The sequence below is a fragment of the Micropterus dolomieu genome, linkage group LG19 (assembly GCF_021292245.1).
Source record: "Micropterus dolomieu isolate WLL.071019.BEF.003 ecotype Adirondacks linkage group LG19, ASM2129224v1, whole genome shotgun sequence".
In the NCBI taxonomy this organism is placed as follows: domain Eukaryota; kingdom Metazoa; phylum Chordata; class Actinopteri; order Centrarchiformes; family Centrarchidae; genus Micropterus; species Micropterus dolomieu.
In genome coordinates, this window is record NC_060168.1 from 23,632,109 (window position 1) to 23,651,318 (window position 19,210).

General features: G+C 40.0%; 2 protein-coding genes across 4 annotated transcripts in view; both read right to left on the minus strand.

Annotated features, from left to right (window-relative positions):
• The window catches only part of sfxn5b (sideroflexin 5b), a 15,792-nt gene extending 12,131 nt beyond the window's left edge, over positions 1-3,661 (minus strand). For both annotated transcript variants that reach the window (XM_046031719.1, XM_046031718.1), the window contains exon 1: positions 3,355-3,661. In XM_046031719.1, coding sequence (XP_045887675.1) covers positions 3,355-3,411 — 57 coding nt within the window. In that variant the 5' untranslated portion in view covers positions 3,412-3,661. The remainder of the gene's footprint in view (positions 1-3,354) is intronic.
• A 1,425-nt stretch (positions 3,662-5,086) lies between these two features.
• LOC123958260 (rab11 family-interacting protein 1) lies at positions 5,087-17,320 on the minus strand. 2 transcript variants are annotated; one of them, XM_046031525.1, is made up of 6 exons: positions 16,477-17,320; positions 13,441-13,970; positions 12,059-12,668; positions 8,882-11,386; positions 7,688-7,823; positions 5,087-6,284 (listed from the first exon to the last, which is right to left on the minus strand). In XM_046031525.1, the coding sequence occupies exons 1-6, from the start codon at positions 16,854-16,856 to the stop codon at positions 6,024-6,026; spliced, it is 4,422 nt and encodes a 1,473-aa protein (XP_045887481.1). In that variant the 5' UTR covers positions 16,857-17,320; the 3' UTR covers positions 5,087-6,023. The 2 variants fall into 2 exon arrangements, with proteins under 2 accessions (XP_045887481.1, XP_045887482.1); XM_046031526.1 differs by lacking the exon at positions 16,477-17,320 and adding an exon at positions 15,512-15,645.
• Positions 17,321-19,210: the final 1,890 nt, after the last annotated feature.

Below are 19,210 nucleotides of genomic sequence, written 5' to 3' on the forward strand. Positions count from 1 at the left end.
CTCTGAGCTCTTCAGGCAGTTCCTTTGACCTCATGATTCTCATTTGCTCTGACATGCACTGTGAGCTGTAAGGTCTTATATAGACAGGTGTGTGGCTTTCCTAATCAAGTCCAATCAGTATAATCAAACACAGCTGGACTCAAATGAAGGTGTAGAACCATCTCAAGGATGATCAGAAGAAATAGACAGCACCTGAGTTAAATATGAGTGTCACGGCAAAGGGTCTGAATACTTATGACCATGTGATATTTCAGTTTTTCTTTTTTAATAAATTTGCAAAAATTTCTACATTTCTGTTTTTTTCTGTCAAGATGGGGTGCTGAGTGTACATTACTGAGAAATAAAATGAACTTTTTTGATTTTTGGAAAATGGCTGCAATGAAACAAAAAGAGTGAAAAATTTAAAGGGGTCTGAATACTTTCCGTACCCACTGTATGTTGTGAATTGATTAAAATTACTATAACAGAAAAGAATTCACTCGGACACTAAAATATGCACGTCATGTCATTGACCCACTAACGTTTTTACACATTGTTGAACAGATGAAACAAATGAGATATAACGCATTGATTAGTGAGCTTTAGAGATGCTGGTAGGCGGATTTTGTAACCTCTGGATGGAGCCAAGCTAGCTGCTTCCCCGTTCGAATATTTGTGCTAAGCTAAGCTAACTGCTTGCTGAAGCTTCACATTTAGTGGACAGACATCAGAGTCATATCAATCTTATCATCTATCTCCCAGCACAGAAAGTGAATAAGTGTATTTCCCAAAATGCTGCTGTGTGTTTAAATTTCCATACAGGACAATGAATCCTTGTTTGCTCTCTTTGCTAAATTAAGACCTTGAGATGCAATTAAAAGCTTTGAATCAAGACTAAAAAGGACCTTTGAGCTTAGATTCTCTTCTCAGTATGTTGTTCCCAAAGGTCAAGAATGGACATCCATGCACAAATCTTTGCTATGTTAATGTAACAATAAACAGATACTCTGAAATTAAATGAAATAGTTTATGGAAAAATGTTGTATGCCCAAATGCCAAAATATGGAGCCAATTATCAAAAGTATAAAAATGGACAAATCTTTATCATCCTAACTGAACAATGGAACAAAGTACAACTGAGATGTAAAAGTAAAATTATGATATGAACTTGCATTAGTTATTCTTGAGTAAGTTTACATTTACCAAACATATTCTTCAAAGTGAGGCTTGGAGCTGCTGGTCAAGCGCCATGTTTTCTGTTCCCTTCACTGTCTACATCAGCATGCCAATTGCTACGTATGTGTGCCAACAGTCTAAAAAGGCCCAAAAACAGTTTATGCCAAGAGTCTCTTTGGCAAACCAGATGGCAAAAACATGGCAGCTTCAATCAGATTCCCTCTGAGACATTTATCAGTTACGAAGGGCAGAAAACAGTGGAAAGACAGTGGAACAAACCCATCTGTATTTTAATTATCTGTTCAGCACCGGGTGCTAATTGAAATGACTGGAAACAACATTCAGCCCTCCTAAAGGCTGTAGATAAATAAAACCTTGCAGTATATTCTGCAGTATATCACTGGATTTTCTGCCACTGCCATTCCTCCATCAGACGTCTCCTCCTCTGACAGGCCATATGTGCTGCAGTGCTGTTTGGTAAGAGTGGGATAGAGAGGGGATCCATGTGAGGAGCCTGCTTTAATTATGCATGAGTTTCAGCTCCCTGGAGAGTACACAACAAGGCTAGCAGAGACGGAGCGCTGCAGAAAGCACAGACAAAACTGAGCAAGATTTATGCTGATTCAAGGACTGGCCTAATTTTAACTGCTTTGCTACAAGGAACTTAAAGTATGAGAGCACCTTCATTAACCTGTCACGAACTTCAGGTTGCTGATGGAAAAATTAACGATTTTATGGTGGTCAGAAAGAAAAGATTTCCTACTAGGAAAAAAAGAATAGTTACTCTCTTCCTTAAAATTATGGGGATCTAAAAGAGGAATTTGTGATCCCTAAAAAATAGTAATTCACATGAGACAAAGGGTGTAAATAAACTGTTAGGCTTTCTGTGAACCCTGCAATATCCTGTGTTAATTGGTGTGTTCATGGAGGGATTATTAAACAATGGGCAGACATGTAAAAGCACCCCCCAACCAAAACCAAAAACCCCAAGACTGGAAGAGACACCAACCAAAATCATGTTGCGTTTCTCTGGGGTCGTTTTGTGTCTCTTAGTAGTCATTTTACATCTCTTTGTGGTCATTTTGCATAGTTTGTAGTCAATTTGCCTCTCTTGGTGGTTGTTTTACATCTCCTTGTGGTCGTTTTATGTTGCTTTGCAGTTGTTTTGTGCCCCTTTTTGCATCTCTTTAGTTGTGTGATTGACTTTCCAACACAACCCCTTGGAACCCTGGGCCTGTACCCAGTAGGCACTTTCAGAAGGCTAATCCATCCACTGTAGTGTCCCGTTTCAATATATACAGAAGTTGGCTCAACATTTAAGATAAGATAAATATCAGCTGACTTATTAACACAATCTGCATATGGACTTTGCTCTGTGCAGTATCCTACTCAAGTAATAAAATGCTCTGAATAAAAAAGCCTCAGAGATTTTAAAGTAACTTGCATGGAGATTCCTCAGTTAATGTATCAACGCAGTTAACGTGAAGGTCACATTATCTTTCAGGGATAACCATTGCAAATTCATTTCTGAGGATAGAAAAATGAGTAATGGGCTTCGGGTAAGGATGGAACAGCCTGTTAATCTCGATCCCAGGTTTGGGGAAACACTCTGCAGAAAGCATCCTACAAAACAAAAACAATCCTTGAGGCTGTTAAAGTGTGATTCTCACTAGATTAACGTACAAAATCACGCGCAAAATTAGAGGTATTGTAATAGAACTCTAAAACAATTGCGCTTATAAAGCCTAAAATAAAAAGAGGAAAAAACAAATGCAGTTACAGATTTGTAGTAATAAACTAGCCTGAAAAAATGACGGCTGCCTTTAAATTGACGCGCAAAATGTCAATTTCTTGGCTGCAGACCTTCACACTGATATAATCTCTCACTGAACAGCACCGAGGCAAAGGATGATAAGCAGCGATATGACACCGCCGACAGACAATTATGTCCACTGGTGAAACTATAATAAACTCAAAACACATCCAATCACACTCGGAAGTTCATAATCACTTTAAAGTTGTCGTGGTTTTATAACAAAGACACGGACGGCAGATCAAAGGCAACTTTCGCTACAAAGTGAAAGCATCCAGCAAAGCCGGAGAGGAGCGAGCAGGGCGGAGATAGGGCTGTTTTTCACCAGAAAGCCTGGAAACAAAATGTTACTAACGCATGTTTTACAGAGGATAGAGATAACTTACCTGGTCGTATCGGGGTCTTCCGAGCTGGAAAGCAGGACATGCTGCAGATTCCGCCATGACACCTAACTATTTATTTATTAATGAACTGAATCATGAACGGATTTTCAAGTAGAGCGAACTACATTCAATGTGTAACTAGTGAAGCGCCGAGCCTCTTTGTCTAGCGGGATGTGTAGTCTTCTCGTTTGCGTTAACACTGGCAAAGTTGAGCCGCATGACTACACATCCCAAATAATCGATAAGGTGAGAGCTATTGCATAACTGTTCGGGTTGATCTTGTGAGAGATAACAGTTGATGCAGCCGTAGGTGTCAGATTGGCCAAATTAATTATTGTGTGAAGAGGTGTGGCCTAAAGAAAGAAACACGTCTGCGCGGACTAATGATAATGATAAGCAGGGCAGCTTCCAGGTTCACTTGATTTTAAATAACGAGAAGAATAAATGCAAAAAACAATATTGTTTGTCACCATGCTGGACACTATCATTATGCACTTGTCATAGTGGCCAAGGGCAATAAACTGCTTTCAAACTGACTGTTAAATGTGCATTAGTCCTTCACATTAATCATACTGTATACATATTAATAATTATGTATAACACAGTTTATCCATGGCACCCATCCCAAAGTACTAAGGAACATTTTAAATATGAATCAATAAAGAATTCATAAATAGTTGTGTTTAAATCTCAATAAAACATACCACAATAAAAAGAATCCAAAAACACAGCAAAACGTACATGATAAAACAAAATACCAGTAAAGTCAAATTACACAAAGAGCCAAAAGTCAGGCTAGTGAGCAAGAGTCAATGTTTACAGTCCTCCTTGCTGCTGATGAGAGCTTAATACTTGTATTACATGACTAAACAGAACTGTTGGAGCGATCAAAAACAGATAAACAACCAGAGGTGGAATGTATGTAACTACCACTACTGTATAAGTAAAATTTTTTGCTTACGTCTACTTAATTTTAGAGACAAATATTGTAGGCTACTTTGTGCTGCACTACATTTATTCGACAGATATAATTGCTTTCCAGATGAATTTACATACAAATCCATCTTTTAATATAGGATATTGTTATAACTACTTAACGGCAACATGTAAATACTTCTATATATATATATATAATATAATATATATATATATAAATAATCTCTATCTAAAATACCATCAGAGGCTGCATAATTAGTACTTTTACCTTTCATTCTTCAAGTAAGTAGGTAAGTAAGATGTTAAGGCCTTATCTGAATACTTCTCCTATGACTGGAGTCAACATTTGTATTATAACATTTTTACCTGCTAGTTGGGTAGAAAAATGTAAGGCTCCTGACCTTTTTGTAGGAGTGTGCAAACTGCTCTGTCTAAACAGGAAATGGACCAAATTTCCTGGGCCTATAAACAAAAAACATGCTGCTATTGTTGACTTTAGTGCAGAAATTTGTACAAACCAGCATTTTACAATCTGAAATCAATGTTAAGAGAGGGTGAAGTGAAGTGTCCAGCAGCACAACATTATTAAATCTAATAAATCAAATAGGTCTATACATAGTCTGGAAAGTCATAAGTTAACATCTCTAGTGAATTTGCAAAGCAGAGGACAGCCAGGAGGTTTCCACCCAAACTGTGCAGTAGCCAAATGAGTGCTCTCTAGTGGAGAGAAGTAAGCATTGTACCATACATAACATACACAGAGTAGGTTAAATGCCAACCACTTTACCACCTTCGAGACTTTGGATCATGTGTACTTTATTTTATTACAGTACAGTACTGCAATCATGTAAAGCATTGCAAGTAGCTACAGTGGTGCTAGAGTGATATTGGAGAATATATTATCATGGCAAAAGTATTTTATACAAATAACTTATAACACTCTTATTTAGTGCATTGCTGCTTTGCTATCTCTACACAAAGTGAAAATTGCAGAATGGACAAGAAACATAAAAATATATTAAAACATTCATGTTGTTTTAGCAAAAAACAAAACCTTCATCCTCTTTAGTCTTTTCTGGCACAAACATGATCATGTTAATGCAGAAACATCTCTTTTTATATTGTTCATGTTGTAGCGCAGCATTTTATGATGTGTCGCTATTTTATGTAGCATTTCTTAAATTCTAGAAGAAAACATGTATTTAACTCAAGTTAACCTTTGCACACTTGGCTTGTAAAATGTTTTTGTACTTTGACAGCTGCAATTTTAAGGTTAATTGAGCTAACATCATATTTTGATATGAGAGGAAGACATTAAATGCTCTTCCAAAAAGTGTTTTCTCTAGCCTGTATTTTATTGTATGCACATGTGAAAGCAGTGAGTTTAAAGTTTAAACAGCTGACTACCTTAAATTATTCTAGCAAGCATGTGTAAAATAATCATTTGAATCCACTTTTATAGAAGCTTTTTCTCATAGTACTTTGTTCTGTTTTCTGTCCGTGCCAAATTGAGAATAATAACCAGCATGCATTTTGGTTGATATCGTGTCTACATCAACAGGGCAGTATTAGCAGTGAGAAGACCTGGATGATTTTGAGATCAGATTTTGCGTAGTATTCGTTTGACTTTTGTCTCTAGAACAGTGATTCCCAATCTGAAATAACAACCCCACTCTTGAGGAAACAGTATTCTAGAGGATCATACATCATATACCATACACACACTAGCACTGTCGTCACTTGTGTCTAGTGCGCACTTGAAGCAGCGTTGGCGTCTGCTCCATGATCCGCAGTAAAAGATTATCAATGTAGTCCTCCAGGTCTCGAACCTGTAGCTTGACCTTTTTCAGCTCAGCCTCACATTTCTGCAGCTGCGCCTCCTGCTGCTCGGAGGCCGCCTGCTGCTTCTGCATGTCCATCTCCTGCTGCAGCAGCAGGGAGATAAGCTCCATGTTGGTCAAATGCTGGTACTGGGCTGAGATGTCCACTTTCACCTCCTACAAGAGAGGAGGATAGGAACAGTATAGATGTAGCAAGCTATAGGTGTGAATCTGGCTGGTACTAATCTTGCCAAGACTAAGTTAGATGACAACATTAATACCACTCTTATATCTGTCCATTTAATATGAAGATCCAGCCAGTAGATGGTGAGTTTAGCTTACCATAAAGTGTGGAAACAGATGGGAAATCTGGCTTAATCCATAGGTACACGTCAGTTTTTGTACAGACTAAATAAACCAAATTTAACATGTTCATAAGCGAGCTTTAGAGCTGCTGATAGGAAGTTAGATTTTACTTTAGGACAGAGTCAGGCTAGCTGTTTTTGTCTATATTTAGTCTTTGTGCTAAACTAAGCTAACTGTCTCCTGGCTGCGGCTTCATATTTAACATGCAGACATGAGAGTGGTATCAAACTTCTGATCTAACTCTCGGCAAGAGACATTCCCAAAATGTCAAACTATTCCTTTAACTGAGAAATTGTGATTAAAATGCCTGGCATACCACGATATGAAATGGCTTACTATGTCGTGTTGTAGGGTGTTGCAGGTGGTAAAAAATGAATTGAGTCACGGGAACACTGAACCCATCACAACAGTTGTGCTCCCGCAGTGTATTCATGAACACCAAGTGCACTGCTGGTGTTAATAAATGCTCGTGGAAGCATTAACTAGTCTGTGGACCTAATTTAGTATGACATGTTAAAAATGCAATTATTCTGCTGTTTGCGCAATGTGAGACTCACACAGCGTTATGGGTACAATTTGAAAATTGAATGTGATTTTTGGATCATGTCTGCTAATTGTTGATAGGCAACATAATGAATGGTGAAAGTAGTCTGTCCACAAATTAACTGTAGTAACACAATTCTCTTGGCTCAAGCAAAAACATTTCATATTAAGGTTACTACAGTTACTGCAGGACCTGGAAACTCCGTTGTCCATTAATTTTGCCTTAAAAGCATCAGAATCCAGTCAAATCACCATATACCTTGACATACTGTTACAGAAACAGTGCTAGAGGAAGTATCTTATCTGGGTCAAACTATTATGTCACACTTGAGAGGAGTAATGAGATCAGCTATTCTCTCCCAAGTGTTGAAAGTAACCTCGGTCTAACAGGAAGGTTGTCGGTAACAGCTCCATACTTTGGAGGAAGTATTCAGATCCTGAACTTAAGTAAAAGTACTAATACCACACTGTAAAAATATGATCTTACAAGTACTCCTGCATTGAAAATGTAAGTAAAAGTATGTAAGTATAATCTAAGTATAACTAAAAAAAAGTTTTATGACAAAAAATAGTTATCTCCAGTTCATCTACATGTATAAATATTCTTTATATATTAAATATGGAAGTGTTCATAAATTTATAAAGGTGTGGTTTTTTTTCCACATTAGTACCTGATTTCTCTCAGGTTCTGCTGCAACCTGGTGGGCGGTGCGTCCAGGGTGGATGGTTGACTTCAGCTTCTCCAGAACCGAACGGCCCTCCTTCTTCTCTGACTGGCTGGAGGTTAATGGCTTCACTGGATGAGGTCTGCGAAGTGAAGAGGTCAGCACTAGTATTTCAACACAGGTATAGAGTACTTTTACTTTAAGAACATAACTCTTTCTAAATGATTAATCTTATATGGTCGAATGATGGCAAGTTACTGTATTTCAGCTCATTCAGCAGTTATAATTGAACACACAAATACACACACCCTGAAAAACACATCAAAGCAGATCAGCAAATCTGACCCTTCACTCTGCAAGGGAGTAGTAAGCAACAAAGAGGGAAGTACCATCTACTGTTATTTGAGAATTATAGCAGCAGCGATATGAATCAAGAACTTTGCAGTGACTCGCTTGCTTGAAGTCATCTTGGGTGGGGAACACAGGGTTGGCTATACAACAACAACAGCAGGGAACGTTTAGAGGCAGAAAATTGGAGTAAAAAACTAGAATTCAAATTAAAGCTGGGTTTCTAAGCTTTTCTCCTTGTTGCTTTTATTATTGATGAAGGGGATAGTTCAATCACTATCCTGTATCTGCTGTAAATATAGTATAAACAAATATATCATATGTACAGGTATTGCCTTTTATAACCAATATTTTTTGGAGAGCCAAGAATTTAAAATAACAATTAAACTGACTTAGAGACAACCTCTGACCAAGATGACTGTCTCATGTTCTGAAATAAAAGTAATATAATAAACCCCTACAGGAGAATTGACTGTTAGCTTTCACTTAGAACTTATCGATATCAGACGTAATATATCAGGTGGCCAAAGTAGCAGCAAAGAAGAAAGTGTAAGAAAAACAACAAAATTACAATAGCCAACAAGAAACTGAATAATGAGATGAAAAACATAAATGTGAAGCAAAGGCAAGAACAATGCAGCAGGTATCATCCAACAAGACAGAACTTATGAAGGCGTACATGCATTCAACATCAAACAAGCCAGGCCAACAGTAAACAAAGTAACCAGAGCAACAAAACAAAATAAGAAATACCATTACGTGTTTTGTAGTGTATGTGGAAATCTTGTCTGTTATTCCATTTTAGTACAGCTTGTAAATACCTACATATGTCCCTAGTGTGAGGATTCTCACCTGCTCTCCAGATGGGGCAGGTTGCTAGCTGGCTGTGTCTCCTCAGGCAAAAGTGAGTGCCGTGCATCGACCAGGGGCTGGTCTGTGGTGGAGGTGGTAGAGTAGGAGGACGAGGACAAGAAGGAGGTGTAGGGGGCCACAGCCAAAGTAGTGCTGTCTCCAGCACTGGGCCTTACGCTTGAGGGATGTATGGAGGGGTAACAGACAGGGGTAGGGTGGAGCGTAGGCGGAGCATCAGCTGACAGGGAGAGTGCACAAGGGATGGAGGGAGAAGAGGGTTCAGGCTCTTGCAAAGATTGCCCGATCTTTGACTTTGAAGGGGTTCTCAAGTTTGGTGCTACTTTTGCGTGAAGGTCTTCAAAACTGATGACAGAGGATTTTCCTGTAGCACAATTCTCTGTATGAAGAGACACTGCGTTGTCCTTTGAAGATAATTGTGATGTTGTGTTAGACTCATTGTGATGTGTTTGGTCTTTGTTGCCGTTATCTCCTTGCAAATCTGTCTCTTTATTTAATGCCAGTAAGGAAGAAAGAGCTGATTTAGTGGGCTGATATGACAACGGTCCTTCGCTGACTCCTGAAATATTTTGAACGAGGGACATCAACTGTTCAAACTCTCCGTCTCCGCTTTCACTTTGGTTGTATGGGCTGCCACTGCTGTTCTGTCGGGACACTCCTTTTGGTCTAAAACGTGCACTAACCACACCAGGAAATGCTTCCTTCTGGTTAAGTGTGCCTGTTTTAGCTTCAGGGTTTCCATTATTATCAAAGTCATTTTGTGCCTTTTTGAAATGATCACTTCTTGGTATATCTTCTCTAGATTCAGTTTCAAGATCGGGCGGATTAGATGTTTGATTTTGTGATGAAAAAGCAGCGATCTCTCTTCTGCAGTTACCATGTGGTGCCACGTTATTTAGTTCCCTAAGACAATCTTGGCAATTGTCTGGGCAAACTGGAGAGACTTTGCACAGTTTATTAGATGAGGCAGTTATTTCAAAGGAAGAGTTCATCTCAGGTATGTAGGTGTCCTTCAAAGGGAACATATCCTGAACTGTGGTCTTTGTCTCTGCATGGTAAGCAGCTATCTGTAAATTTTCTGACGGTTGTGGAAAAATTCCGCCAAAACTACTGATGCCCTTGGGAGCATCAACTACCTCTGACTGAGAAGAGCCATCAGAATCAATAAAAGTAAAATCTGAATTATTCACATTCATGTTCAGATCTCCTAAGGTTAGTGAGAAAGACACATTATTGTTGATGCATGTGGTTTCAAGTGGATTACACTCTGTCTCCTCTACTGGAGTGGTTGTAATATCTAGTACCTTTGCATCTGGCTTTGAGGGAGTAGTAGATAATGTGTTCAACATCTCACTATCAAGAACTACTTTAGGCCCAGAGCTCATAGATATGATCTTATTTTCAGCAGTTTCTTCAGCATTCAATGATAAACGATGACTGTTTACATTGGGTTGTCCATAGTTTCCTCTGCATACACGTCCATACAAGTCTTGCTCAAAAAACATCCCTCCCCAGCGGTCAGTTTCATCTTCCAAAGGTTCATATTTGAACTTTTTGAGCTTTTCTTCAGATATGAATCCCGGTGACGTAATATTTGTGTATGGCTGAGAGTTAGCACTGAGGGAGTCGGAGGTCTCACTGCTCGTAATAGGGTCTGGAGATATACTGTTTCTTTTGCATTCTCCTTCTCTTCCACGTTGCAGCGAGGCCACGCCGGTCTGTGAGAGGAGGTAGGCTTCTTTATGGACAGCTAGTTCTTGACCTCTGTGCAGCCAGCCATCAGAGTAAATCTCATTCACTGAAGTTCTCATAAGTTTCCTTGGAGGCAAAGGTGGAGGCTCCTCTTCACATGTTTGCAGCTCTGCATGAGTATTGGTATTAACTGGAACATAACTATGTCTATGAGATGTTATGGAACTGGTTCTCAGCTGTTTCTGAGGAAGACTCTCTTTAGGTGAGTTGAGCCTGCTGGAGGCAAAGGCATCAAATGAATCATCCCATTCTCCTGTGCTTTCTGACATGGAGCGAGGGGCAGAGTCATTAGGGGAGCTAGGTGTTGCTGATTTGGGTAGTAATGCAGGGAGAGATATTTGTCTAGCTACTGGCCTGGGGCGCTCCCGCTTTATAGAAGACATATTTGTAGCATTGACATTATGAGCAGGGCTGGGTGTGCAGGGCTGGGAAGGCAGAGTAGTGTAATGAAAGGGGGATGAGCTAGAAGAGGAGCAAGTCCCAAAAGGAGGGGACCTCTGCCACTCTTCAGCTATGAGCTCCTCAAAAAAGGGGTTGCGCTGCATATGTGAGGGGAAGGACTTGGAAGGGGAGATGGGGGTTGAGGAGGGAGAAGGAGAGGGAGAGGGGGTGAAGGGATTGGTGTGATTGCAGTCATCAGGTGAGACATGACCGGACTGAGGGGTTACAGGGGAGCGCGGAGGGAGGGGAGGGGGTACATCTGAGCTGCTTTCTACCTTAGGAGAAACTTCCAGCCTGTAGAGGAAAATAGGGCACAATAGTCCTCTTAGTTAATTATGTGCCAGGTTACCATATGGGGAACATGTTTCTTACACAAACAGAATAGACAACCAAAATACTTGCTGACATTCCACAACAAAGTGGGACCTTTCTGGTACCTAGAAAGCTCGACTAACATCAGTAGATAGAAACTGGTCAAATGAAACTGTGAAAACTGTAACACAAATTAAATCAGAAAAGCAAAGCCCATTTGCAAAATAATCAAGCAAAAAATGCATTGTAGCCATTCAAGACCATCTGCACTGGCAGCTCTTCTGTTGGGTGAGTTTGTATCAACATGGAATGATTTTCTGCAAATAGTTCTGCAAGAGCATTTTTCTGAACCGCAGTGATGTTGTGCCTTTGATACAGAAACGTAGACACACGCTGGTAAAGAAAATGGAAATGCTGGAGTGCTATATGTGGAAAATATAGCATGAGATAATGAAACAGCATGGTAAAATGGAGAAAACTATCAACTAAATCCATTCCATTTTCGAATGAGCAGGGAGCAGAGCAAACACTGAACTCAGGACACCCAACTGAATACAGGCCTCCTGTGTGCCTGTTGTTGTGTCTGGATAGAAATTACATTCATGAAACACTGTGGAGCCCAGAGGCCAGACTGAAAATGACCCCACAACTCACCTTGGCTTGTTCTGGGAGTCAGCAGAGCCAAACCAGCCTCTGATCCTCCCCTCAGATGTCGAACCAGCCTGGTTCAGGTCTGACTTAGCTGGGAGTGAATCACTCCTCCCTCCAGAGAATAACGTCTTTCGTAGCTTCCTTCCTTTCTCAGGTGAATTAGCGGCGGAAGAGACGACTAGCACTGCTGTCTCCACAGGGCGACCACCTATCTGAGCTTGCTGAACAGGGGTAGACGAAGCCTGAGCTTCCTTTTCTTCTTCCCTTTCCTCTTTCTTCGTCTTGTCAAAGGACCAGCGTCGGCCCTCGGCAAAAGAACCTTTGTCCTCACTTTTCTTGGTAAGGTTCTGCAGGGAACGAGAGAGCGGGGAGCACTTCTCCAGCAAGACCAGCTTGGACGAATGGACTGTCAAGCTCTTTGGAGTTGATGGCTCGGCGTCATAGATGTGGCTTCCATTTATACACAAGGAAGACTTGGACTGAGTCATGGTCTGACCCTTGAGAGACTCCACTGCAAGATTTGTTCGAGGGAAGGATGTTGAGATCTTGCTAGCTTCATCACTGAAGGCTCGCTTGTGAGTGAGAACCTTTGTGGTGTGTTGGCTGGTGAGCACTGTTGGAAGGAAGGAGGAACTTACAAAAATAAAAATTACACTTTTCAAGTCTACATCATTTTATTTGAATGAAGGTGAATCTGATAAATGTTATTTAATCTGTATGTTGAGAGCTTGCTGTGTTGTACTTCCTATGAGGACTTAATGTTGATCTTTCACTGTTGATACCTTTATTGGAAGTGTTGGCTTGTTATATGACTGCTCACCTACATGCCTTGTGATGGCAAAAGATTGTTCCAGCTTTCTTTACAAGTTATTATACTTGTTTGCCACAGTATTTGTGAGGTAATTTAGAAACAGGGTCGCCATTACATATCTTGTCCACCAGAGAGCAATTACAAGTTTATTTTTCTACTGTAAAATGTCCCACGCATGTGACCAAGATAGGGAAAGCATTACATTTCTTGGTCACAATTATGTAATATCCAAATGTAAAAGATACTTATCAAACAATGTTTGTTCATGTTATGTCTATATATTGTTTATAATAGTTTTTAATCTCAAACACTTATAAAAACCACACAGATCCTAACCATCTTGTTTCAAGATCAATTTAGTGACTATATAAGGGCCTCAAACAAAAGCAATTAAATAAAACATACTCCTGCTAATTTTCTCTAAGACTAAGGCTTTTTTTGTGGATGTCGTTCTTATATCTGTAGAAGGGGGCCACCTCTGCGATCTTTGAGCTTGCCCAAAGCAAACACTTATTTATTATCAGGCAATACCAACAGTCACCTTCCTTCACACCATGCAGATTTCAAAGCCTACCTTTTTTAGCTAAATCCGTCTCTCCATAGAGGGTGTCCACTCTCACTTTGCTAGTGTAGATGGGAGAGCTGGGAGGGTCTGACAGCAGATCCAGACTGGGTGGAGGGCCGGTGTTATCACTGGCCATGGACGAAATACTACTCTCTGAAGCCAGCGATGAGCATGACCTGGTGTCAGATGACTTGCGCAGCCTTCCTTTGAAGAAATCTTTCATCTTGCTCCTCTTCTCCTCTGCTATCTCCACATCTGGTGCCTCCACCGGCCCTCTGCCCTCCTCTCCAAACGGCTGCCCCAGGGATCCTGACAGGGCGGCGTAGCGGCCTGGCACAATGGCAGAGGAAGATTCCATGTCCGCCCGCTTCCTCCCTGTGACGCGATCTTTGAGCTTGCCAAAAGCAGAGCGAGGTTTGTCCTTCATGGTGAGGTCGAACATGCTGGCTGTCATGTTGTTGCGAGTGAACTGGACTGTTACCTGAAGCTCACCACGTTCCTTCTCTTTCCTTCCTGCCTTAGAGTTGAGCTTGAACCATCTGGAGGCACAAAAGAAAAGGGATATCAACATCCACACTGTGACAGTCAATCTCACATCACTGCAGGATATCTGACGTGTATTGCCATCTCTTTAAAGCACAAATTATAGGTTGCACGTGTTATCCCCCAGGACAAAACGAGCAACAAAAAAACCCATTGATTTCCTTTTGGCAACAGTTTCAACATATTATGTAATCTGTAAATTCTGCTTTTGGGACTGTACTGATTCTCTGTCATCAAACGGTTTTGCAAACCTCAGAGCAGGAAATCACAACCCAAATTCCTCGAGGTCCACCTTGTGTGTGCTGTATAAGACATAGGCAATACCGAGCCAACCAATAAAATCCTCCCTCTGTCCCTGCCTCCTAAAGTCCTTTGAGTGGACCGGAGAAAGTGTTGTAGAGCCAAAACTAACAGCAGGAATTCAGTGCGAGTTTCACTAAGCGTAGAGGGGCGGAGAGCCCAAAATGAAAGCCAGATGTGTTGTATTGCTTTACTCTATCCTGCTCTTCAGTGTTAATAGTGGACATGTTTCCCATATTACTGCTGTGCCCCCTGTGGCACAAGTGAGGTCTTCAAATAGCCTACTCAATATCTAGAGGTTCAGTGCAACATTTCAAGATACACTAAAACTATAAACAAAATAACTTATTTATACTGTTAAAAGTGTGACAGATTCAGTTGTAATGATTTATTTGAAGTAGTATAATTTGTTATTAAACTCAACTGATTGTCAGAAAGTTATAAATGATCTGAATGAAAAATTTACTAAATCAATTACCATAGCAGTCACAGAGAGGTGTTTCTCTTATTTAGCCTTCCATCGCTGATATAAATGGGGAGTATAATTCAATACAGTTAATCAGCACCCCAAACTTCAATGCCGTACAGTTGAATCAACCTCTGTAGAACAAACTAAACTGAACATAACGTTATAAATATACTTATATATAGAAAAGACTAACTAAAAAAATGAGGCGGTCGGTTTTTGTTTTGTTCTCAAAGCAACTTTATCCCTGAGGAAGCTTAAAAGCCATGTCCAAAAGTCACATTGTTACTCACTATGTAGAACCTAAAACACACACAGTACAGACGACTACACATTTTCCTAATTTTCATGTACTGGGCTTCCTTGACCAAACTTTGTTTGACATATTTCCACATCCTTGCCTTTTTTTCAAAACTGAATGTAATGAAGAATCTCTCACTCCTCCTCGGATTCTTGTACTATTTATATCTGTGCACTGATACCAACTTTGATAGGTCTACAGCTAGATAAAGTAAGTACTGTGGAATGCCATTTTCTGGTTACTGTTTTAACCTTATTTGGTGCAGGAAGTAGTTAAAGCAGGATACAGCGTAATATTAGAGAAATTAATTCAGTGGCCATTAAATAAATAAAAAAGATTTTCCTCAATGCCAGAAAAAAATTCTACCACAACTATATTAAAATAAAATATTTGTTGATACATTTATTGCTGTATAAATGGAAATAGAGGATGTGCATTGTGCATTAAGATGGAGGCTTTGTGTGTAAAACCATTTCTTGTTCCACAGTGGAAACTGCGTCTCATCTTCTTGATTTGCAGTGCATTGTGGGAGCTGCTGCTGGAGTAGCCTAAAGGATATCAGGGGGGCAGAATTGAATGAGCCTGAATGTATTCAGGGTTCAAGCTTTAGCAGCTTTCTGCCTCCTGCAAAACACAACTGATTTAACTGTTGAACTCTTCTCCTCTCTTGTGGAAGCTAATCAGTGAAATCAGCTGCTGTGTTTTGAGTTGGGGAAGCACATGTTTGATAATCAGTGCAGGAGATTGTCAAAGCAGGACCAGCTGCCTGACAACCATCCCTATTGAATTATTCATTCTCCTGGAAAGTTTATTAAATAATCTAACCCTACCCTATCCTCAGAGTGTAATTTAAGTACATTCACTTTTTTCAAGTTCTGTTCAATTTTAACGTACTTACTTTACCTGAGTATTTCCATTTTATGCTCCTTTATACTTTATACTACTCCACTACTATTTTTGAAGCCAATGTTGTAAGTTTTATTCCACTGTATTTACTTGACAGCTTTAGTTTCTACAAATTCAGATTAATACAAAATATAAATCAACTACTAAATTATGATGTATTATTATGGATTAAGATACAGTATCTAAAGTAGTTAAAATTAGCCCCACCTTTATGAGCTGCATCATTAGTGATCTTTACATAATAAAAATTCATCAACATCATTCTGAAAAGGGCCATTCTGCATAATAAGTAGTTTCATATTTTGATTTCAATACTGGTTTAAGTTTTTTAATGCAGGACTTTTAATTGTATTAAGTAAGTATTTGTATACTGTTGTACTGCTACTTACTGTTACTTATCAGAGTACCTCATCCATCACTGCTTATTCTAGTCTGGCATAAAAACATTTGCATCTTATGTTTGAGCATTAAACTGACAAACTACGCGGTTTGTCATGTAGGCTACACTAAAAATTCAAACACAACGTACTCATCTCGAGGGCATACTCCGTCCTGAAATATCTTATCGAGAGGGATGATGGTTTGACCGAGAAACACGTCAAGTCCGATAAGCACCCGGTGCATGACAGTGAGGACCAGGTCCCCGCTCCCGGGGGGGTAGGCGCTCCGGCCGCCGTCCTCCAGGATCCCGGGGAGCAGCTCGAAGCAGCACTCCTCGTTCCACTCGGGTACCTCCGCCTTCTCCACCAGCCCGGTGGTGTATTTCTCCTTCCCCACCTGGATGATGGCGTAGAGGTAGCGGCTGCCGTGCTTGCCCTTGGTTCGCAGTCCTCTTGCGCGGAGGACGGTGACATTCACATGGGTGGGCACCCATCGCTGATCATCATCCAGATCTATTAGTGACATCATCTTGCACCGCTACACAGGGCAGCCTATGTGCCCCTTGATAATCGCAGTTTCACTTAATCGCCTGTCTTATCACTTGACCTGGAGATCATCCCCTTTCCGCGCTGCGCAAAAACGCCTCTGCAGAATGTCTCCAAAGTCCGCGGAGCCTCTGGGGGTTTAGGTCATGCAGACCGGAGCCTATGTTTAACTTGAAGCTCTGCACGCCAGTCCCAAATTCACTTAATGCAAACTAAGTTAGGCGAGGTATGTGCAGTAGTCACCTCTAAATCCACCCTCCGTCCATGTCGCATCAGTTAGTTTACTGTCCGAAATCTGCTCATTGTGTTCACGGCCCACCCTCCTCCAATGCAGCGGGGGCGCATACAGAGAGAGAGAGAGAGATGCCGCAGAATTAAAGAGAAACACCCAACCAAAGCTTGATCAGATCCATCGACACATGCACACGCTGCTATGTGCTGCCAAAGTAAACATAAGTGCGTATGAGTAGAGAAGAGAGGTTCATTCAGCAGCTTGTCTGAGCATGAAACAGCAGAAAAATGCGGTCACTGAAGTTTCTGGGCGGAACCCTCCGTGAAAAGTAGCCTAAATATTTTCCAGATCATCCTGTTAATTATTTGGTTTCAACCAAACCTCTCGTGCCTCGTGTAGTATTGGTGCGAGCAAAATGTAGGTAGAGATAATTTATAAACTAAGCAATATAGGGCTGTTGGACAAATGAACAGGATTATGAATTAAAATGAAAAATGATTGCTTTGTTTTTATTTTAACCATTGATAGGCCCTCAAGGCTGATCAGTCATTTCCACGTTTTTTTATATTTATGGATGGACACATTTCGGTGTTCTCCCCTCCTTCTCCTGGAAAGGATTGTGCATTAACTTAAAAGTACAGTCCTTCATTTATATTGGCTGGAGCACAGCTTCTACTGATGGATAACAGCAGGTTAGTGTCATTCTTGCAACTACGATGCCACCTGGTGGAGATCAGTGTCAGTATGAGAAGAAACAGAACAAAAGAGAGCAATATCATAGTGTCATACAAACATATAGTAGGCCTACATTAAAGACTCCCATGTGGAGGTGCTGTAGTCACATCCTGCTATTTCTTTCTAAACTAATATATAAGCCAACACCCAATTCCCTGAAATATCCGCTGTAACACAGAGACAGAAATTCATTTTGCATTTTGGTAAATTTTATTGTGATTTATACATTAAATAATGGTATTGCTATATGACTTATCTGACAATTAACCTAATCTGTTTTTGGTTTAATAAGACTTTTATAAAAAGCAGTGAAATGGGCTTCTGCTTTTCTGTGCACAGCAGATCTTTTGACGTGTAAAGAAAGCACAGGTGTTATTAATAACATTAACAATGTCTTTGTTCTATTCACTAAGCCATGACAATGTGACAGTGAGCCAGCCTGCACAACACCAGGACCCTAAAACTGAATCAGCTAAATGGATTCCAGCCATCGTTCATTTTATAATTCACAGCTTTGATTTTCCTACTGTAAGTTTCAAAATGTCTTTCATGACAAATGCCTATGTAGTAAAAGTGTGTTAGGGACTATACCAATAGTTTTTGCAGTTGCTAATTCTGCTTGTATTGATTGATTTGGTGGCTATGTGAAAATTGTTACGCAGTTAACATATAATGGTTTAAATTGTACACCATCTTAAATTTACTGTGCATCTTTATTTAATGGTGGTTGTAGCATTGTTTTATTTTGAGATATTGTGAGGAGGGTGTTGCTATGTTTTTCTTTTGGTCAAGGTGGGAGGATCCAAAGAAATTCGTGAAACATAACAATCAGCACCACTTCCAGAAACAGTCCTTAGAAATTCAAAGCCCTGAATTTATGTATTTATGTAGCTTTACCAGCAGATGCTGTCTTGCAAATAGCGGAGGAAAGTAACTAAGTACATTTACTCAAGTACTGTTGTCAAGTACAGTTTTGAGGTACTTCTCATTTGTATGAGTGTTGCCATTATATTTTACTTTATACTTCTACTCCACTACATTTATCTAATGGCTACTAGTTACTTTGCAGATTAATATTTTACATACATATTCATCTGATCAATATATAAAATATGTTGCAGTGCTATAGATTTAACAGTCCCAACAGGATTTAAAGCAGTTATAGTTCTACATAGTTGTATTGCTACTTTTTCTTAAGTAAAAGTCATGCACATCTTCCACCACTGCTTGAAATTATATGAATCTCCATTCTACTCAAGAAAAAAACAAATTATTGTCAAACCCACATAACTACAATCCACCAATCACAAGTTACTTTATATCTTTATACCCAAACTGTAAGTGTCTCAAAACATAATTTAACCAGCCAA

Bases quoted from the DNA above. Each gene is read 5' to 3' on its own strand.
- LOC123958260 (XM_046031525.1), bottom strand. From the start codon at position 16,856: ATGATGTCACTAATAGATCTGGATGATGATCAGCGATGGGTGCCCACC. The intron at 12,669-13,440 runs GTAGGCTTTGAA...TCCTTCCAACAG, and splicing joins GACGGATTTAGCTAAAAAAG to TGCTCACCAGCCAACACACC. The intron at 6,285-7,687 runs GTACTAATGTGG...CCTCTCTTGTAG, and splicing joins CAGAACCTGAGAGAAATCAG to GAGGTGAAAGTGGACATCTC.